The following is a 23,234-nucleotide window of genomic DNA, read 5'->3' as shown; positions in this document are numbered from 1 at the left end:
TTAGCTTTGCATAATTGGCTAATGCAACCCTACTGAGTCAGCTGGGGTGAGATTTGTTTGTTATTCACTGTTGGAGCTGGCATGCTGTTTATTGTGATGTTTCATGCTTAAAATCGGCTCTCTGTACACCAGTTATCTGAAGCATGGTCTCGGGCTGCCTGCAGTGACACAACTAATTAGAGTCTGGTGACATGAGATGATGACCATGTTGCCACTGTAGCTGTCCAAAGTGATTTGAGGGTTGGATGCAATATAGTCTTACTAGCAATCTATTTATAGCTTCATGTGAAGTATCTGTATATCTTCATGCCTAAAATACAGCATCGGGCTTGTGTGCTTTACTCATCTCCACGTCACTCTCGCTCAGGTTTTGCTCGTAACCTGTCTGAAGGAACAGATGCCAACTACACCGAGTATGTGGCTACAAGGTGGTACCGCTCGCCCGAGCTGCTGCTGGGGTGAGTCTGTCTGCATGTGATCTGTGTGTGTGTGTGTGTGTGTGTGTGTGTGTGTGTGTATGTATAGCAGACTGTGAGAAACAAGGAGTGAGAGAAAGAGAGAGAGAGACTTCATTCTATTTGCTGCTGCAAATAATTCTTACTGTTTATACATCCTGAGTTAATAACCACAGACTGTTTTTTAACGATCAGTGTTTCTTTGAGTGACAAGGTTGAGACAGCGTTTTTAGTTCGAATCAAGGAACCTAAAAATGAAAGAGGGGTCATTACGTCACCGAATCTAGGTGCCTGTCTGTTGTGCCAGCTTTTATTGAACGCATGGAGAAAGCACACTTAAAGGGATAGTTCAGCTCTTTGATGAGGTGCTTATCCCTAGTCAGTGTATTGTCTTTTTGAAACAGTTTGATTGTCGTTTGAGGACAGTTATGAATTTGTAAATGCCAGCTACAGTATTTTCGAATGAATTAAGATCGGATAAAAACAGGCAGTGGCTCAGTTTGTCCGGGACCTTATCAATAATTTGGTTGTCACCAATCAGAGCGCTAGATCGGTTGCATTTTTGTCCGTTGCCAGTACCCTTGTTATTGTTAAATTCAAAATCAGTCAAACACACTCTTGAGATGGCCATGACTCAGTGAAAGTGAGAGATTTTTAATGATCCATGTACCAGTCATCACAAGACCAAAGTTTACATGGATCCAAAATGTGTCTACAGTTTCTGGAAACTGTGTCTAAACTCATGCAGCAGACAGGTTGAACATTTCTGTCTTATTGAACAATTGTTTGTTCAAATCTGAAGACTAGTTTCCTCTACATAGCATCCCTGTGAATAATTGCTTAGGTTAATTATATTTTAGGTGTGAAAGTGGTGTTAATATATATTGTTGGAAACAAGAGGTAGGAGTAAATATTGGAAATAGAATTGAGCCAAAGAGTACTACTCAATCACAGGCAGAGTAGGATTAGTCTTATGGTCCATAACCATGAGTGAAAGTGATCGGCTGGCCAAATGGAAAAGAGTCCTGGCCGATACCTGATCCGTTTCATTACGGTACTAATACTGAACCAGCACAGCGGATTAGCGCACCAATAGTATGAGATTGTGACAGTTGTTTGACACACTGAAATAGGCCACAGATATCTGGTGGTTTCCAGGTCCATGAGGGAATTACAGGAAGTCCCCAGAGAAATGAGCAGCAGTGGTTCCTCCAACAAGAAAATGACTACTCTGCTCTTGGTTGTCATTCCTAATACATCGCATTACTGTCAGCACAGCTCTACAGTTATGTCCACTCATCCAACATATTGTCATTGTCACTGCATTTTTAAGATAATCCCAGTGGATTTTTGCCTCTGTTCAATTGGTCTGAGAGGTAGGGAACGTCCCTAAACAGTCACCAAACAATGTTCAACTCAACTCAAACCAAATCATTTAAGGTCTCCCTCATTTGCGATGAAGTTGAAATGCAGAATGATGCATTAATACATTTCAACATAGCAATACTCGAGAAAACAATTGCACACTGAGGTGAGGGGAAGGTGTGGTAAATGTCACTCATCTGGTAGGCCTTATTACCTCCATTATTTTCATTGTATTTATTAAGAGTTTAATTATCTTTGCTTCAAACCATTTTGTGTCATTTCCATGTCTCTATCCTCATTGTTTTAATCTAGCTCATTGTATTTTCCCCCAAAACAGCCGATGATTCACCTGCTGCCACATGATGACATGAACCATCATGTGCAGAACGTATGCTCTGATCGAATCTCTGTTTCGCAGTTGTTTTTTCTCGCTGAGGTTGTTTTTGATGCCTTCGCTGCATTGAATGTCCATTCGAGCTCGGAGACAGCTGAACGTCATCTAGCCTCGCTGCTGTAGCCTGATTTAGTAAATGCCCTGGAACATTTATTGAGACAGTGTTTGAATGCCGCCCACTCAAATACTCTCTCCCTCCAACACCACCGCTCCTCTGCATCTCTGCTGCCAGATCTCTCGCCATTTCTCACCAGACTCCTCAGCGCCGTGTCTTCAGAAATGACCATCTTCTTTATGAGCACCTCCATCAGAAACAAAGCATCCATTGCTTTCCTTTGCTGCATTCTAATAACCACTTCTGATAACCTAACCCCCGGCGACGTCACCCTCACAATCATATCCCCGTCATTTTCAACCCTGTCATTATCATTCCCATTTTTCCAGTTGGGTAGTCACAAGCTATTCTCCACATAAATTATATTTTGTCTCTCTCTCAGGGCTCCCTACGGAAAGGCAGTGGACATGTGGTCAGTGGGGTGTATCCTCGGGGAGCTGAGTGACGGACAGCCCTTGTTTCCAGGAGAAAGTGAGATAGATCAGGTTTGTGAGCCCCAAGTATGATGTAATATGTTTGACACAAAATTACGAAAACACAATGTGTTGTAATAGTACAGTAATTGTATTTGTCATCTGTAGTTGTGAGGATTTGAAGCTTTTGTCTATCTCATGTCTTTATAACGTCAAAAGGTTCCTCTGTAACTGAAGAAAAGAACCTGAGAAAAATTGACATTTTAACAGTTTTGTGTGTCAGTGTGAGACGAAAATCAGAGTTTTTTTGGATTTGACACCTGGACAGGACAGATGTGGTTGTCTTTTGTTTAGGTCGGAAAAAAATAAGCATAGTGTGGTGGGATTTTGGCGATTGACATTTTAACTAATTAGATCTAGTCAAATGAATTTATGTATTGCCCAGAACACAAATCATTTCAGGCCTAGCCCCCATGCCACCATAAGAGAGACTTTGTGGATTTTCATCCCAAGAACTGTGAATTGTAAAATAAACAGAGTAGGTCAATGCATTGGGACATCTGAACTTGTGGTTTTGGTCATCATGGCCACGCTGCCTCGTAAACAATGTAATGTATCCTTACAATAATGCAAATAATATAGCATAGAGTAGATGGGGCAGCACACATCTATTAATATTACTCTCATGTGATGTCAGCCGATGCCAAAAGATTTTTTCATTTTCATCTGGCAGGTTGACGTCATCCATTAAGAGCGACAAAGAAGACATACAAAAATCATATAAAGAAACTTAAAACACACCAGTGGCAGGGCAGGAAATACATCCATTTTTTTTTAGATATACTCAACAATATATTTATATTTCTGCTCATAATGATGAGACTCAGCTTGCCCTAAGCTCTCCTGAGTGTTTTTGCATTTTTCAGTCATTGATTGATTATTTAACTCTACTATTTACCTTCACTTTCACCTGCAGTTGTTTCCAGCAACAAAAAAACTCTTAAAAGTGAGAGTATGCCACCAGAACAGACAAGATAGTTAGGGACTAGCTCATGAACATAGTTGAGCATTTAGCAATTGGTGAAGAGGAAAACAGAGCATTTCTTGTATGGTCAAAATTTTAGTTTAAAATGTAAATAGACATGAACCAACATTATCAGTAGTTAGCATGCTAACCAGCTAACCGGGCATATCCTATCCACTTTGTCGCATAACAAAATGACAGCCCCAATAGTTTCAGCTAGAGGGTGTTTGCTACGTTCACTACGTGCAAGCTCTCTTAGATTATACACTAAATGGGCAACATAAAATAACAAAATGTCAACAAAGTAAATACTCTTACACCTACTTTCCTCACCAAACTCGAAAATTACAACCCAGCACCTTCTGAATTCAAGTTTCTCAAGCTTAACTGCCTCGTTAACTTGTCGTAAAACACATTACATGAAAAAAAAACCCTCTGGGTCTGCTGAAATATATCCACAATCCACTGAGCAAGTTGTAAAAATAAAACGCTGTTTTCACCCGCTGCTGATGCCTGAGCTGCTCATCCTGTCTTATTCAGTGGAAACACAAAAATACTCCTAAAACATGCTAATGTAGATCAGTATCTGTTCAGTGTTTTATTGACAGCCTGTTGTGCTGCCACCTAGTGGACATATTAAAATCAATCAATGCAGGTTCAAAAGTCTTTCAGTCAATACTGAAATAGGTCAGAGGAGAATGTACCCTCATGAACGTGTTGACCTCAACCTCAAGGTCTCTTCCGTGGCTCTTTGATTATGTCACAGGATCTCAGTAGAAGAGTTTGCCCTGTTGTCATGGAAATGTAGTGCCTCAGTTGAGCACTTTAAGGACTTCCTGTCAGCATTGGCTTGAACGTTGCGACTGAAAATGAATTGTTGTTCTCGTAAAACAGCAGCTGACAAAACAACCTCATTATTTGAAACCCTTTTTAAAAATGCTCATCATGCATGTGTTCATTCGGCAAAAGTATTGTCGGTGAACGAATGCATGTGGAGAATTTCCGCTATTAACTATGATGCTGCTTCATTTTCAGCTCTTCACCATTCAGAAGGTTTTGGGGCCGCTTCCTGCAGAACAGATGAAACTCTTCTACAACAACCCTCGCTTTCATGGGATCAGGGTAGGAAACGTTCGCCTTGTATCCTCTCTACAGTATCTAATGCTCTTCTTCTGTCTCCTCCTCCTCCTCCACTTTTACCTCCTTTCCTTCTGTCTCCAGCTCCGTCTCTCTCTCTCTCTCTCTCTCTCTCTCTCTCTCTCTCTCGCGCTCTCTCGTGGCATCGTTCCCAGCACCATGACTGAGTGGATTGCTATGACTCATGAGATAGGTGGTTGGTGTTCAGTTTAGCAACAAGAGAAAATGTCCCAGAAGGCCGAACAAGACTTTGTGTGTTTGTGTGCATGTGTGTGTCTGTTTGTGTGTTTTTGGTAGTTTGTTTAGTGTGATCCAGTGATTGATTATTGTATGATTTGAACAGAGAGCTGCTGCTTCTTCTTTTTTACTGTCTACTGTATCTTGGAAACAGCAATAGTAATTATTGCCAGCCCAAAAATTTCTGTTTGATTGCAAATTTGATCCATTGTGTGTGTGTGTGTGTGTGTGTGTGTGTGCGTGCCAGTTTCCCTCTGTTACTCATCCTCAGACTTTGGAGAGAAGGTACCAAGGCATCTTGACTGGTTTGATGTTGGATCTGATGAAGGTAAAATGTCATGAAATACTCAAAACATTGCCATAAACATGATGTGTTATCTGTCAAAGATGTAGTATCTGCAACATTTTAGATGCAAGCCCCTTAAATATGTCACCTCCCTGTGATTTCTTCCTTTAGAACCTGTTGCTGCTGAACCCAACCGAGCGTTACCTGACGGAGCAGAGTCTGAACCATCCGGCCTTCCAGCCTCTGAGGCAGGCGGAGAGGGAGCGCCCTCCTCCTGCATCTCCCAACCCGCCGCGCTCGTCCAAGAGGAAAACGCACCATCACGGAGAGAACACAGTTCCCACAAGGTGAAACTGCACTTCTTTATTTTTACTTTGGGACTGTTATTGGTTTTTACCTTACTCGGAGACCAACCTCAGTGTCACGGTACAGGAATGTCTTTACTGCTAGGCAAATCTTTATCGGCCGTCCTAATTCCAACGTGGCAGCCAGAGAGTGAATGCTAATGTTGTAGCTCTTGAAGGAAAGGAGGTGAAGTGAGTGAAAAAATGTGTCCTCCAGGGCTTGTTGAAAACAGACTTTGCATACAATTATTATATGGTGTACACCATCCATGTGTGCAGGGAACATCTTTCTTTCACACACTGTAGAATGCTCCCTTTTAAACGAGACATTTATCTTATTCGATTAAGAAATACGTTTCAAGGTTAAATTGGCTCTTCTTCAGGTACAGCGGCATCATTATCATTATCACTTAATGCCCCTGATCTTGTGAAACAGAACATTTTTTTGGACATGGAGGAGGGGTACGTGGTTTGCCTCGTGATCTGTATTGTATTGACACAGATGAATAAGATACAGAACGATGTGAGTTTTATGGCAGTATGTGATTTAATAAAGCAGTTCCCATTTTTTCCCTAAATGAATTTATTTTACATTTATTTATGTAATTTTTTTTTTTTTTATGAATAAATTGAAGAGATCATTGCTTCTTTTGTAAGTATTGTATCACTGGGACAACATTCACAATAACAGAGAGAGTCTCCATTAAGAATGAAGTGGACTGTGAAGCTTAATATAATTGATCAGCTCAAATGATAAACAATCCCCTATCCATCTGCCCCTCCAGGAGTCACACTAAGAGCACGAGCCGTCGCTCCAACAGCAAAGAATGTTCCAGCCTCCCTCGACATGGCGACCTCCACCACCTCAGCAACAAGAGTTTCCTCAATGGAAACAAACCACCCCCATCCAGTTTGAGTCCTACGCTCCATCCCAAGGGCCAGTACATGTCCCAGACCCTTAATCGTTCTGCCTCATCCAACAAAGACCTGGCTAACAACAACTTGCCCCACCTCCTCAGTCCCAAAGAAGTTAAAGGCAAGACAGAGTTTGACTTCAGCTTGGGACCCTCCCCAAAGCTGTCAGATCCAGGACACGGGGCGAAGTATGGCCACAGCAAACCCAGCTCCTCCCGCTCTCAGCAGCAGCAACAGCAGGCTGGCCGCCACACCTTCCTGGAAGGCAAGACCAACACACTGCAGTCTGGAGGAGAGAAACAACACGGCCGACACGCCCACAGCATGGCCGACTCTGCCCATGGATCCATGTCATCCTCTTCTAAGAGTTCAGCCTCTTATCTCAGCCTGTCCAAGAGCCACAGTGCGCTGAGTGATGCCAAATCTGTAGGGAACCTCAGCGACGGTCGACTCCACCCAGACGACCCAAACTCCAACACGACAGCGGGGGTGGGACCCAGTGCCCGCTTCTTCCCCGCCAGTTGTTTAGACCTCAATGCCCCTTCAGGTCCTCCGGGGCCGCCTGGCAGCCCTTCTACTCGACATAGCGATCGATCCGGGCACAGCCCTGCCTCTCGTAGCAGCGGCAACGTCCGCATGGAGAGCAGCACTCTGGACTCATCATCCAGACACAAATCCAGACATAAATCTATGGCACCTGGTAGGTTGAAGAGTTGGATTTGTATTCATGAGTCAACTTCATTTTCCACTGAATTAAGAATGGAGCACTGAACTTGGCTTCAGGCTTCAACCAGATTTTTTAAAAGTATTTATATCCAGTCCATGAAACACTAGATCTCTGCAACCTCCCTCGTCCAGCAAAACAAACTAAATTATTAACATGTCAATAGTGAAATAATCAATAATAAAAATAACCTTCACATGAAGTTCTTTTCTTTTGTCCAGAAGAGGCTGGTGCTCCGGAGCTCTTAGACCCCGGAGGAACAGGGATGCCCTCCACTCACACTCTGCCTTCTCCACATGAGTCTTATCACTACGGCCTGGGCTACACCTCCCCCTTCTCCTCTCAGCAGCGGCCTCAACGCCACTCCATGTACGTGAGGAGGGAGCGTCATCGACCACACGGGGTCGAGGGTGGGATGGCGGGCTTGCCTGCGCCGGGGCAGGCCATACCGACACGTGCCAGCAGCCTGCAGCTCCTCTCCCCCCAACTGCAGCACCGGACCACCCTCACTGGACACTCAGTGAGCTCCTCGAGAGAGGACTGCACTGATGACATGACGAGGGTTAGTGGCGGACAGTCTTGTGAGTGTGGGGATTTAAAGGAAAGATTCACCCCAAAATACTGACACTTGTGCTGATAAAAGGTCCCTTAACCAAATAATAATACTATTCCCTGGTGTAAAATGAAGAGGATATACTGTATGTTGAGCTGAACATTGATGCTCTTAAAATAACACATTGCACACACACCTGGAGGATCCTTTTCCTCTTTGCTGTGTGAGTATTAAATGAGTTAGATCGTTGACTAAAATGCAAAGCAGCTCATCCTCTGAAGCACAGGAGGTCTGACTCTGAAAACTCTGAAGTCTTTAGGAATCGTTTCTTTTTTAAGAATGATGGTATGTTTTCGACTAAGTATCTTTAAAAAAGAAATAACTGTCTGAGGCAGAATGTAAATAGAATATAATATAAATAGAATATAAATAATAGAATATAAATACATTGAAATAAAATGAAATGGATGGGAGTTCTCCACCAGAACAACATATCTGTCACTGTTGAGAGAGTTTCAAACAACATAAAGACCTAAATATGGGAGATTAAATGTACAGAAAATTATTGAATGGACACTTAGATGAACATATAAAATATTATTAATACACTGAATGCAAGTAAAGAAATAGTGGTAACAACTCAGATGGCAGAAAAGGCACATTCACCACTTCTTTTGCTGGTGGGACTCTGGACTCATGGCCTCAGTGTTTCTAAAATTGTGGCTACGGCCCTGATATGACAAAGAAATGACGATGGAGCTGACTGCTAGTGGAGGAATACCATGTTAGTTCTTTCCTTTCTGGAAGCTGCCCCCGTAGGAGTTGTTACCGTCCCCATGGCAACAGCAACATCTGTCGTAGGTTGATTTTTCAGTATCTCTAACTGTAGCTTTACAGAGAATTTGGTTTTAACAGACAGTGTCTTCAAAACACACGTAGTTGGTTTTCAACCTCTTTGTTAATGCTAAGTTTACCTAAAAAGTGTTTTACAAGTTCTCACTAAGTTTCTAACTCTCGAAGTTCTATTAGAGAGTAACTACTACTTTAAAATAATATATCATCTCAAGAGGGGAAATTGGTCATAGTTGCCTATGCACATGATAAAGAAAACACAGAAACAAATGTTAAACTCAAAACAGATGACATATGAAACAGAAACTACAATATTCACACAAACACATAATCTACCATATATATTCCTGGAGCCAGCAGAGCAACAACATTAAACATTGAGACAGTATTAAAGGAGACATATCATGCTAATTTACAGGTTCATCATTTAATTTTGGGTTTCTACTAGAATAAGTTTACATGCTTTAATGCTCCAAAAACACACCAGTTTTATCCAGTGTTGTAGCTCTGTATTCCCCCTCTGTCTGTCTCTTTAGCTCCTGTCTCTTTAAGGCCCTCCCCCTCCTGAACACACAGTCTGCTCTGATTGGTCAACTCACACATGCCTGAGCAAGCACCGCTAACACCAACAGAACAGCTGTGTTAAAATAATACTTATGTGCCAAACTAGACGCTCAGCATCAATGTCACAGTGTGATTTCACAGAGTCATGGACTTGAAGACGGGACTACTGACGAGGCGTTTCAGGAGCAGTGTTTTCTGCTGGAGAGAGGAGCCTCAGTTGGTGCACACTTAGATCTATTAAACTTTCAAGACCTTTTACATGAACTAGGAACATATATAATGTACTGAACGAGAAAGGAAACAATGGAAAAAGCATAATAGGTCTCCTTTGATGCACATAATTAGTTAATAACAGGTAAAAGATCAAAAAACCTCAACTTTAACTTGTGAGTTGAATTAAGTTCTCCACCTCCAATCAAAACTCACATCTAAATGTCACGAGTTAATTCTGTTTTTTTGACAATGAAAGTGAATCAGAGAAATGTTGAAAATGACTGAAACAGGAAATGATGAGGCCGGTTGATCACAAAAAACAGGTTCACACACACATACCTAATTTCTTGACTTGCATTTAAGGCCACACACACACATTAACAATATTACACTGTAGGCATGTCTATGGGTGAAACTTTCCTTTTGAAACATGTATTGAAAATGTATTTTCAATACACGTTTGACGCGTGTGTGCAGGGACTGTCACTGTCTCACATTATCATTGCCTCTGCTTCATGCCGCTTCTCCAGTCTGCTTTGACCTGCGCCTGTCCGTCTTCTCAACAGAGTGAGCCTTCCCCTAAAGACATGAGCCACCCTTGTGCCCCCATCAAAGACTCTACGAGGGACAACACAGCTGCTTTTCATACACAGCGCTCTAAAAACGAGGTCCGACCCCCTGACTCCTCCCTACCTGAACACGGCCAGTAGCCCTTCTGACCGCTAGTTTCCATAGCTTTTTCTGTTTCTACTCAGGTCAACAGCTTCACTGCACGTTGTCGCTGGTATAAATGTAGCTTCACTGAAATGCTTTAAGATTGTCCCAGATGTCACGTGATGTGAGCCAGCAGCCTTAGCTAATGATAAGCAATGACGTGAGATCAAATGGAGATGATCGATGACAAAGCTGAAGATACTGAGATCTCTGTGTGGTCCTGTGTCCATGTGCGTACCTGTTTGTCTGCATGATGTGTGTGTATTTAAGGTGGGTATGTATCATGACCCTCATGGCGAGGACGGAGGTTCCTCCAAGGAGAACCGGATGATCTTCACTGAGTCCATGCCTCGGAGAGTAGGCAGCTTCTACCGAGGTAAAGAACAGGACAGAGTGTGTGTTGTGTCAGGAAGGTTAACCCTTTAAAGGATAAGTTGGCCCCAGAAATGAAAATTTAGTCAGTATCTACTTGCCCTCATGCTGATGGAAAGATGGAATTTTTTGTAATCTACAAAACATTTCTGGAGCGTCACAGTAAAACAGTGTCAGCATTCCTCTAAACAACTGAAGTTCAGTTCAGTTCAGTTCAGTAGATCGGGACCTGTTTTAAAATGTAATAGAACAACCTAAAAAACATAAAATGGTGCAATACAACTGGAAAAATTGACTGGAAAAGACTATTTACACCCTATTTTTAGCATAAATCTTCACTTTAGCCGCTTAGCTAAAACTGTCTTGACTCTAACATGAGTTGTTGGTGGAGGGTTAGGGTAAGCACATTGTTTTTCTCTAAATTCATGCATTAAAAGAAAAAAATTTAAGGCCTCACTTTACTGAGGAAAGTAACACATTTTAACCATTCGGTGCTTTAAACACCAGGGGGAAAGTATAGACAAACAAAAAAACAAAAAATAAAATACAACCCAAAAAGGACCCAAAAGAGAGATTTAAAAGAAAAACCCACATGCAGTATGTGAAGACATTACCAGAGAGCTGCTCTGGATAAATTAGTTTGACACAAAAAACTTGGGGGTTTATGACAGATAAATAGTAAATGTCAGGTCTTAGAATCAAGGAACAAAGGTTTCTATCTACATTTGTCATTTTGTAGTGTGTTCAACAATTATACAGGGAGAAATCCATAATGAAAAAGGCAAAGTGGAATTAAATAGACAAGGCAGACATGGTGGATTTTGGGTAATGTGAGCGCAACATAAAATAATAAAAAAAAACTCCCAGAATACATTAAATGTCACAGATTAATAATATCTGAGGCAGATTGCCCTGTTAAAATTAACCAACAAATGCTGCTCAGTAAAATCTACAGATGCACAATTTCTCTTCTCTTTGTTTGTCTTCAGTCCCCTCTCCTAGACCAGATAACTCCTCCTCTTTCCACGATGGTGTCGGGCAGGGTCGAGGGCCAGTCGTCCCTGTTGTACCCGTGGATCCTGTCGCCATGGCCAACCACTCCAAACGCCAGACGGCTTTTGACTGGTGAGAAACTGTTCATCATGAATTTTTTTAACTGGAATTTTTCCTCGATTGTTATGGCAGGCAGTGCTACAATGGATGCACATTCAAGGTTGTGTCAAGGCAACTTGCTTGATATAAGCTGAAGTGAGCACATTTAAAGTTAACAGGTCTTCTCAGCGCAAATGCATCTCTACACTTCAGCTGAGCTTCTACATGATGCGGTTAAGAGAAGATATTGAATGATGAGGAATAGTTTAAACTTCAGCTGTTTATTTCTTCATGCCCTCATCAGCTGTGACTGAAAGCATTATGTTTTAGGGTCGTCCATCCGTTCAAACATGGGTTAGTTTGACCGTCCTATTCATGTGAAAGCGATATCTTAGGAATGCATTGATGGAATTTCTGCACAAATCACGCCACAAGTGGAGATTGTGACCCTTGTTGTCATTGTTGTTGATACTCAATCGGTGGTGACACCAACCTTGGGTGCCCACCTTGAAACTGTGGTGACTATAGAGATCTTCTTTGCTGCTGGTTTGAAAATGCGTGGAGCATCTTCGTTCCAGCTTTTTCACGTTCTATCAGAATCACCCTGTTTTTGCAGAGCAAGTAAAAAGATATGAGGAATTTGACTGTTTTCTTTTTCCTCCAATTAACTTACAAAACAATAGACAGTGTTGTAAAAGGTGCTCAAAAGTCATTGCTGAGTAAGAGTAAAGATATCATGTTAAAATGTCACTCTGGTAAACATGAAAGTCACCCAGACAAATAATACTTGAGTAAAAGTCCAAAAGTATCTGATATTAAATGTACTTGAGTATCTCGAAATGACAAGAGTAATATGCATGTATTTACATTTATGTACTGTGATTAATGTATACTATGCGTAGACCTATAATCATAAACAACTTCCAGTAATTTCTTTTTTAAAAATGTTTTTGCTTTTGCTGTAGATATTTTTATGGTTACACAAATAAACACAAAACAACAAATGAAGCAGAAGAAAAAATTGTAGATAGTTATTTTCCTTATTATTATTATTCTAATTATCTTTACTATTTAGTTATTTGTTTAAAGCCTTTTTATTTTCCTTTACCTATCTTTTCATACTGTAAATATGTTATAGTCATCACTTAATCTTCTGCGGCTGCATTTGAAACTCACCTGAGAAGAGGTAACAGTTTAATCTTGAGCTTGTAGTTACGCACACAAGTCATATGAACAATGACCCAAATTTGCCTCATAGGAGCGCCGCAGAAGCAATGGTCATGAATCCTCCCGAGCCGACCAAAGAGAAGGAAAAACAAGGCTTCTTCAGAGCCATTAAGAAGAAAAAGAAGAAGACACAAATAGTAAGATCATTTAATCTGTCACTTGTTATTTCATCCAGAACACCTGCACATATTCCCTTTGGTATGATGATGTTTCCCTTGTCTATTTGAGTATGTAGTTAGGTGGATTTGAAAAATAATTTCTGTAGCATCAATATCTTTTGTCATCCATGTTTAAAATGTTCTAAACTGCGTCAAAATGACATAAACTTACTGTGTGAATGAACACTGATGACAACTAAGAGTGTTAATAGCACATTGTAATACAAATTTATTGCAATGTGGGTCTTATTTCATTAATCTCGCCATCATTCATAACTATAATAGTGACACTGGACTCACCGAGCTAACTCCTAAAATCAGGGAAACATGGCGACTTCACGACAATGGGGAATGACGAGACAAGAAGCACGAGCAGTGAGACGATCAGATAGATTGTAAAAAAGAAAAGGCCCTGCTTACTCAAACATAAAGGCTTTCTAGAAGGCAGTGACTATTGTTGTGAGACCCTCTGCATTCTTTATATGTTGAGTTCCAGATGCTCCCATCAGGGCGATGTTTAGTCTCCTAAGGGCAGCACGAGCAGACACAGATTGCCTTTAATTCCATCGGCTGTTAACTTTTCAAACAAACTATAACCTCCATGAGCTGTGCTGATAGTGTAAGTGATGTGGATCTTGCCTTGTGCATGTGGTTGATGTATTATGCATTTGTTATTGTTTTTTCACTATGTCTGTAAGGCAGATTGCCCCGCGGGGACATTAAAGCTTCACTCTACTCTATACCTGGAAGAGACAACAAATGGGAACATTAAAATGATCCTCTCAGCTGTTTGTTGTAAACAGTTTATAGACAAGCTTCTAACTCAGCATAAAACTATTGTTAAGGTCAAGTTTTTATCTAAATGTAACTCAAACTTCAACCAAATTTTTTTTAAAAAGTTGAAAAAAAAGTGAATGAATACACACTTTCAGCCACTACTGTTATATGACCTGATTAAAGGTCCCAAATTTGTAGAAAGTAAGATTTCATGTCTAGGTGCTATATAAGTGTGAAAGTATCAATACACTCAACAGAAAACAGAAACAGAAATATGCACAGCCTGCATTAAGAAACTGTGCCTTTTAAACAAGCTGTCAGCACTTCTGTCTACAATTATGCAGTCAGCGCCCTTAGCCACGCACCAAGCACTGCAAAAACACTGGTTGGACTGATGCAGAAAGATAATGAGTGTGAGAGCTAACCAATCAGAGCAGGTCCTTAAAAAGACAGAAGCGCAGGAAATGGAGCATTTAGACAGAGGATAATTAGAGGTTATTACTGTGAAAACTAATGTGTTTTATGAACATTAGAGCACACATACTTTAGACACCCAAAGTACAATTTTAACCTGAAAATTAGCATAATAGAAGTGTAGGAGAGATGTTTCTGTAGGTTAGCATCTCCTTGTTTCCTTCAATTTAAAGTTTATGGGATAGCTCTGTGACAAACACAAGGTTACGATATTTACATGTATTGTTCATCAAGATAATCTTAACAGATGAACACCTTTTATGGTTTTTGAAGCATAAATAAAACAGCCAGAAGTTAAAAGCTAACATTAGGCTACAAACTAACAGCAGGTCACCACCACTGAGTGTCTTACAGTGTAGACACATGACTGTTCGATGATTAATCCTGTAAAGGCGAGTGAGTAAATAGTCCATGGGTGGTGTGATGTGTAATGTCCCTGCCAACTTCCCTAGTTTCATTCTGCCACTTGTTAGCATCCACCGTTTTTAAGACATGCAAATGCCTTGAAATTCAATTGTGGGTAAATTACTGACGTATTTTATGCCATAAAATCAAACATGAAAATATCTGAAGCTTGTGGTAACCACAGACCTTATTTCAGCCATTTAACGGAAAATGTAAATTTTAAAAAACCTGTAGACTCATTACTGCAACACTCTACATGTGTCACCTTTAAACAAAGGAGACCCAAATGCAGAGACGCAAGCAGGCAGGCAGGCAGGCAGGCAACTTAACAAAAGGTTAGCTCTATTAACATAAAGCTGAAGTCCAAATTTGTGGCAACAAAAGGCAGAAAACAAAAAAGGAGAAAATCAAGAAAACAAAAGCAATCAAAGTACAAACCAAAAACAGCAAAGTACAAACCAGAGACAATCCTGGGAATAAGGAACCAAAAGCTCGAAGGACATGACAGCAAGCTGGAACATGGAGACGGAGGAACACAAGGGCAGAACAGAACAGGAACAAGAGACGCATGGCGAACAGATGGACAGACTGATTAATAATGAGGGGAAGACAAGGACTTACTTTAGATACACAAGGGTTGATCAACAGATAGAACACAGCTGAGGAGTGAAAAGGGTGGGAAAACAGACAAAGGGAGGAAATTAAAACCAAAATGTGGCACATGAGGACAGATCTTCAAAATAAGACAGGAAAAACCTAATCCACAAACTCAAACCATGACAATATTGGACCTTTAGAATAATTCCACTTAAACATTGAGATTGAAATATGTTATATGGAATGTTTTCATCCATTAATTCGAAGAAGGTTAAAGTTTCCTCATTGGTCCAAACATTTTGCTATCCGAAAAAGTTTTACATCTAACCAGTCGATACACCCTCTTTACCATTTAGATTTTTTGCCTTGTTGGCCTTCATCGTTTTGAGGTTGCCATGTCAATTACAGCTAGAATTATAATGCACAATTTGTAGTACACAGAATTATCCTTTGGTGCTGCTCTGAAGTCTACACCCACTCTGTTTTCTTCTCTTTCTACCTTAACAATCAAATGTTCATGCTGTTATTGATTTTTCTCTCTGTACTTGTTGTCCAGTGGTATTGTTTTTAGATGATCATGCATCAGGTGCTGCTGTACTCTTTCTCTTTGCTGTCAGAGATTTGTGTTGAGAGTTGTGGCTGTGCATCTTCTGCTCCACAGACAGACATGGAGGACGGGAGAAACCCCAGCATCAGGAAAAGCCTTTTTCCCCTCTTTAGCTCTAAGAATAGCTTAAAGCACAACTCAGCAGTCAAAGTCCTACCTGTAGTCGCCTCGCCCATGGTACAACACCAGCCTCCCGCGCCCTACCCTGCCTCACCAGTAATCTAACCTCAACACTACAACTGCATGCTGACTGACACGGCACTAACCACAATGAGCTGGTTTGAAATCCTCTCAAGCGCCTGGCGACTGATTGACTGAGAAATAATCAGAATTGAAAGGATTTCAAATGCGTTTTGAATCTAATGCTGCACGGTGTTTGTGCATTGGTTTTGTCTCGCCATCCAGTATGTCAAATGCGGTCACCTTGCATTTACATTGCATCGTTAAACATTGATTTCATGCTGCAGTGTGTGCTGTATGTGAGGCCGACACTTCTGCACGCCGAGACTCATTCTCTTCAAACAGAACGCCATGTTGTCATACGAGGGTCATCAACTCATTTATAGGCACCTGAACCCACATATTCATCCAGACTCATACCTTTTTACAGTGCTGTGTACACTACATTTGAAGCACAGCCGATTCAAGAGAGCGGGTCGTCCTCAGGCTTCAGCAGAGCTTGGTGACGAGCTGATCATTTGAATCAGGTGTGTTGGAGCAGGGCAAAATGCCACCAGGACCAGAATTGAAATTAAAAAATCGATGATTGATTAATTGCTTTAGTCAGTTATGAAGATGAGTGTTCGCCCCTTTTGGCCTTTCAAAGAGAACATGTGATGTTCTTTGTTTTATAACAGTTTAAATTTGATCTCTTTGTCTTCAGACTGTTGACAAGACAAGAAAGGAAGACATAAACATCGGTAAAATCGCAACAGGCATTTTTTACTTGTCCTGATGGTCCAGAGCAGCCATCCCCAAACTCAAGGATGACGTGGCCCAAATCGGAAATTAGAAAAAAATCTTCTAGGGCTCTGGCAATCTTTTAATCACAACTCTGATTACATCATTGTTGCGATATAGGATAAGTGGCGATGCAATGCTAACCCCTGACCTTGACCTACACCACTGGGTGCAATTAAAGTTCGGCAGGAAAAATCGACTTCAACACAACACCAGATGATAAAAAAAACAGGTCACATGAAGGAAAAGTAACAGATAATTTAACTCCTGTTTTTACCAGTTCTGATTACTTTTCAAATGTACATATTTAATCATGAATATTTTATTGTAATTTCAGACTTAACCACAGAATTGAATATCAGAAACTTGTCTTTCTTGTAAATTACCTTCAGCAGCCCATCTGCAGTACCTTCAGGGCCCACCAGGGGACCACAGCCCACACTGTGGGAATTGCTGGTTTAGAGACGATTAATCGATTGATTAAAAATAAATCTGATTGACGGTCAAGTAATGGTTTGTTGTAGACCGGCTGTGAAAATAAAACTCCGCATTTTTTTCTGTGTAAATTCATCACCATTACCGTCTCCTTGTCTTTTGTCTGCCAGAGGTGCATGAAGAACCTCACCAGGAGCTTTAACATGCGACAGATATTTTGGGGTAATTAATAACAGCGCCTCTGTATTTTGTCAGGTTCCTGGTAACGGACAAGAGCACTTGTCCCTGCAGAGGAGCTCCAAGTCGTCCTCTCACCACGGCAGCCGGCGGAAAAACCGCGAGCGTTCCCGAGACAGAGACCGGGAGCGGGAACAGAGCCGGGACCGAGACCGCGACAGAGAGCGAGAGAGAGAGAGGGAGAGAGAAAGAGAGAGGGAAAGGGAGAGAGAGAGGGAAAGAGGGAGGGAGAGAGAGAGAGTGAACGACTGGCCACCAGACAAACCAGTGGACTCCCACTCTCAGGTACCAACATGCTGAAGACTTGGTTTGTTTTTGGTTGAAGATCATGGCCCAGAGCACTGTCTGTCAAAATACAATGTTTCTTTCTAACCGTGACACCCCCTCAGTGTCAGTCATAAGTGCGCAAATCATTTGAAAGTCATGTTTATTCACTCGCATAATAGCCATTTGTAGGTGAATTCATCCAAAGCACTTTAACACTCTGATTCCGCACGTATAATGTCCTTTGAAAACATGAAAGACTGTGAACAAAAATGTTGGGGGATGTCAAATATATTTCTTGCAAAGTGGTGGTTTAAACATATTACATGGTAACAGATTTTTTTATACCCTGCGCAAATGGATAAGGCTGTCCTGCATCATCTATAGAATATGATATATAATAATATCAGCGACACCAAAGAAAGAAAATAGACCGATAGATTATAGTCTCAATTATAAATCTTGATTATTTTATATTTGAATAATTTTCTATTATAGTCCACCAATAAGAACAAGGTCATAATTTTTAATCTGCAGTTACACAATTTCAACTAATCACTAAACCCATTCCCAGAACTGACACGGGATTTACAAAAAAAAAAACAGGAGGGCTTTTGTTCATAAATGGAAACAAGTATTTAATATGTTTTTGAATACACAATATCTTGAAATTTTAAGGTGCAGAATCCAATAAAAACTTCTCACAGAAACACAGATTCAATAGAGTTAAATGAAATAGAGTAAAATAAATAATAAAGAAGCGGCTCCTTGAGTTTTAAAGAGAGAATATTAGAAACAGTCTCAGAAGTCTAACAAACCGTTCATACAATCTTACGTCGGTCTTATGTTGTATGTCTATTTAACTTCAGTTCTGTTCTGGAAGTGTTTTCAAATTTGCATATATTTAATAAGATAAGATAAGAATATGCTTTATTTGTACTGGGTACATCTCATGGTGGTTATGGTCACAATGGTCTAAAAAATGTCTGGCATGGTTTGGTCATATATCATCCATGCCCCCCCAAAAACATTTTTTTTTATGATGAATGGCATGAATCACCTTTGAATCTACAATATGTCAACAAAATGAAACAAAAATTCAAACCTGGCTTTAGTCAAATTTCAAAATTCTGTTCTTGAAATGTATGCAAATTTGTGCATATTTAAACAGATTTTTTTACAATATCTTTTAGTTAGTGTTTTAACTGTATTTACCTGCAGTGTCGCAGCTTATGTGGGAACACAGACAGTGTAGGAAAGCCAGAGTTTTCAGAGACGAACTAATGAACAGTTGTATTTGATATTCTGCTGGCAAGTCTTACCTTTTGATATTATTCATCAGTATTTTTTTCTCTCTGAACAGAGTCAACCACTCAAATCACTCCGCAGGCTCCTTCACCTCTCCCCCTCTTCCTCAAATCAAGGACAGCCTCCTCCTCCTCCTGCTCAAGACCTGCGCTTCCAACCCCCCCTTCCCAACCCACCTCAGCCCTCCTCTAAAGCGGGCTACTCCGAGGGTCGAGGACATGGCGAGAGCAGGGGCCACTCCGGGGTGAGCAGCTCCGCCCAGGCTAAGAGCCGCAAGCCCAGCTATCCCCTCCCTGGACAGATCGAGTCCAGCTGGCACGTTTCTGCTTTACAGCGGGCCGAGGGCGCTCAGTTCACCCCCGAACAGCTGGGCATCAAGCCGGGGCAGAATGGACCCACCTTTACAAGAGCGTCCCGCACCAGGATGCCAAACCTCAACGACCTGAAGGAGACTGCGTTGTAACCCCACCCCGAACCACACCACCTCCAACACGTCTCCACCCTGGAAGCATCTGCCAGACATCATGGTACTGTCGTGAAAGTTTACATGAAAGCCTATCTCACTGGATCAAGTCCTCTTCAGAAACACAGTTTCATTTGATGCTCATGTCTCTGAAATCTGCAAAGACTAGACATCGACAGGCCAAACACAAACAGAAGTAACTGTGTTGTTTGGGGATTCAAAGACAGGAAAGAGTCCGCTCCCACTCGGGATGCCAGTACTGTATCAGTTGTATGTTATTCTCTCTCTACTTAACAAGGTTAGAACATCAGAATAAGCTGATCTTTCCTGACACAGAGACACTGCCCATGTGGCCTCTTTGCTGCCATCTTCTGCTCACAGGACTCTACAGCAACACATCAGACAGCCGCCATCACAGCGGCGGCCAATAAACTCAAATGTTTTTCAAGCTCTGATATTTGATAAGAACAAAAAAAAGAAGAAGAAGATTTATATCAACATTATTTATTAAATATTTATTTGTTTTAAATTCAAGGATATAAGCTATAAATGACACAGTATGTAGGCTATATGGGAATATTATAAGGTAATATAGAATTAAATGTGTAATTGCAAGAGCTTTAGTTTCGACACAAAGAAATGCATAGATATTTATGTGTTGATAATACAATATGTCACAAAGAATATTTAATAATGGTGAATGTCCTTTTTTTGTTCAATTTGATATGTTATTAACAGATTTTCACTTTATATCATGTTATTTTTACCCTTTTTTCTGTTTGTTTCATCCGACTGTAAAGAAATATTGCTTACTTTGTACCTAAAGTGGGGAGAAAAAACAACATCTATATCACATCTAGTACAAATCTGCCCTTCACCCTCATGACATTAGTTTTGAAGTTTTTTGACAAAGTCGGGCTATTTGTCAACAGGGTTTGGTAGCAGAAGAGCCAGAGTGAGACTGTTACATACAGTTTGTCAGTTCACCTTATGTCCCACTCTCATGAAACGTGAAGCCTCATTTTCAGTCTCTCAGTTCATTTATCAGCAACAAACAGCTTTCCAGCTCCATGCTGCCATGTTGGTTTTGTCCACAGCCTTAACAGCAAGTATCGGGCATCGAGACGCCAGTGCCCTTATGTAGAGAAAAGTTAACCTCTTGAAATGAGGTTCAGTTGACTCAAATACAACGTCTAAGTGTTGAAGATCTGCAAAAAAAAAAAAAAGGCATACCTCACCTACAACCTTTAAGATCTTAAAGGCTAAATCTGGTGGTATTTTATATGTTTGTCAATGTCAGCGAATCTCGTGATGAGACCAAAACCAGCAATGAATTGAATATACTAACAAGTGGTATCTGTGTATCTAAAACCTGATGTAGCTTAGAGCTCTGTGCTGTAATTGTTGTCCAAGAACTATTAGAAACACATTTGTGAGCCGTGCTGTGAAACTAGGTGACATGTACGTAATTTCTCATGTACGCACACCATCCTGCAGCTGTAAATACTCACCGGAGAGCCAAATACCTGTATGTATTAATCCTCGGCTCAAAATAGTCCTCAACAAATATATTATCTAGTTCTGTTTGAGTAGCTACACTGCCCAGTTGTTTTAAGACATGATTTTAAAAAATATATATATAAAACTAAACTGACTAAAATAAATCTTTATATTTTTGACCAATTTTTAAGGATTTACATTTAAGGGTTAGGTATGTATTGAGGGATGGATAAATGCTGCGTTCAGTCTGAGTGAACCCTGCATGAAAGCAACATTATGTATGGTACAGTGTCTCTTTCATCTTGTTTCAGCACTATGTAACTTCAGTGAGAGGGTCGGATCACGGCGTCGCATACGTCTTTACATCAAGAGACACATTTTCAACACAAAACATTGTTATGAGGTGTAGTTTTGTTTATAGACAGCACCTACATTACGTCTGACAAATGGTTACAGACCTGCGATTTGTATTAATGACAATAGTGTCGTACTGAGAAACTTTGCACAATTCTACATAATGTTGCTTTAAATGAGGCCTGTCGTGCTATGTAAACCCATTATTGTTGTAACATCACTCAAATACACACTAGCGCACAGTAGTGGTAGATTACTTTTTGCCTGTGATTTGAAGACTGTTACTCCTGTTTGTCTCACACTTGGCATGACAATAGATATTCCAGTGTGTTGTAAATTTAGTCTAAGAGTAAAATAGTCAAGGAGTATTATACGTGTTTTAGCATCTAATAAACCTTTAAACGCATTAGTGTCCTACTCCATCCACGAAGCAGGGCTGTTTATGTGTCCGCTCACCCATTGTTGGTTTTGGTCTTGTTCATGGGATTTGTTTACAGTCCTAAGATATAAAGATAATAACGCCAGACTTATCCTTTAACCAGTGTGTTTACATTTTTCTGTGTGCATTTTAAAAGCTTGTGTTCTCAACTTTTTGTAAATGCCTTTTGTAAAAAGTCTGAATTTGGTTGTCCTAATTTTTTCGCATTACGTTTACTTTTAATATCAACAACAGTCATGATCAGGGATGATTTTACCTAACTAGGTTAGTCATAAAAGCATTTACTTGTTGTCTACTGACCTGTGGATGATAAAAGAAACAGTGTTGTATAGAACAATACACTATTTGTGGCCTAGGGGAAATATACAGATACTTTTCCTTCCAGATTTCCTTCAATCTGTTGTTCCCTCCTCTTCTGTGGTTTCAAAGCTTGAAGTGAAAAAGAGAGGCTTATAAATCACAGAAGGAGGGAAGGAAGGAAAGCAGGTTGGATGCATTTGTGCAAATGTCAAGCCATCTGTGGACTCGGGAGAGGGTTTAGTTTTGGAGGATTTCTTGTTTTGTTTCTCGTCTGTGGAAAGGATGAAATCACACATGCAGGAAAGGAAGAAAACACAATTTAACCAACTGACTACATGGCTGATTGAAAGCAATAACTTTCAGAGAGAGACTCCGACTGATGCAGATTGCATCGGCTAAATAAGTGGCTAGGTGAATTGGAGCCGGATATAGCACAGAGGGGGATTTCCAGTTGGAGACTGTGATTAAAGCAACTGTCCACATATAATATCAAGACATCGCTCTGCAATACATTTTTTATATTTTGGATTTGTCCTCGAATATGACCCAGGACGGATAAAAACTGCCCCATGTTGTGTATGGTGGAAAATCCTGATTGCTAGTGATTGTAAACGACTGCTAACGTGGGTTTGTCCGTATCATTAATGGGAAAGAGTGATGACAACGCTTGCCTTGCCAGTGACCCGAAGCCTTATATTAGCTTACTGACTCAACACTTCAGATGGAAATGGAGGCTTCAACCCCCCAAGTAAGTCACATTCACTGAAAACTGAGACGAGACGGAGAATTTTTTGTTCACAGATATGAATGTGTTTCCTAAAACATCGGTTCTTTTTTTCATTCAGCTGTTTCCCACTTCTTACAGGGTGTAAATAGAAATAATAGAGTGTATCTATACTGACCATTCTACTTTAAAAATGATAGGGTCTCATAATAAAAGCCAACTGTACATTTTTGAAC

At 40.6% G+C, this 23,234-nt stretch overlaps 1 protein-coding gene across 6 annotated transcripts in view; it reads left to right on the top strand.

The window, feature by feature from the left end:
• The window catches only part of cdkl5 (cyclin dependent kinase like 5), a 49,307-nt gene extending 26,078 nt beyond the window's left edge, over positions 1-23,229 (top strand). Inside the window, exons 8-21 of one of the 6 annotated variants that reach the window (XM_030413899.1) lie at positions 368-458; positions 2,712-2,814; positions 4,802-4,888; positions 5,388-5,468; positions 5,598-5,773; positions 6,556-7,385; positions 7,634-7,971; positions 10,158-10,259; positions 10,576-10,681; positions 11,667-11,802; positions 13,028-13,133; positions 16,069-16,230; positions 17,665-17,931; positions 19,274-23,229. In XM_030413899.1, the coding sequence (XP_030269759.1) occupies positions 368-458; positions 2,712-2,814; positions 4,802-4,888; positions 5,388-5,468; positions 5,598-5,773; positions 6,556-7,385; positions 7,634-7,971; positions 10,158-10,259; positions 10,576-10,681; positions 11,667-11,802; positions 13,028-13,133; positions 16,069-16,230; positions 17,665-17,931; positions 19,274-19,681 (2,993 nt within the window). In that variant the 3' untranslated portion in view covers positions 19,682-23,229. Of the gene's footprint in view, positions 1-367; positions 459-2,711; positions 2,815-4,801; positions 4,889-5,387; positions 5,469-5,597; positions 5,774-6,555; positions 7,386-7,630; positions 7,972-10,157; positions 10,260-10,575; positions 10,682-11,666; positions 11,803-13,027; positions 13,134-16,068; positions 16,231-17,664; positions 17,932-19,273 lie in introns of all 6 variants that reach the window. The other 5 variants (XM_030413897.1, XM_030413900.1, XM_030413898.1 and 2 more) reach the window with 5 other exon arrangements.
• Positions 23,230-23,234: the final 5 nt, after the last annotated feature.

The sequence above is a fragment of the Sparus aurata genome, chromosome 4 (genome assembly GCF_900880675.1).
Source record: "Sparus aurata chromosome 4, fSpaAur1.1, whole genome shotgun sequence".
In the NCBI taxonomy this organism is placed as follows: Eukaryota; Metazoa; Chordata; class Actinopteri; order Spariformes; family Sparidae; genus Sparus; species Sparus aurata.
The sequence above is the reverse complement of the archived record's forward strand: the minus strand, read 5'-3'. Positions and strand labels throughout refer to the sequence as shown.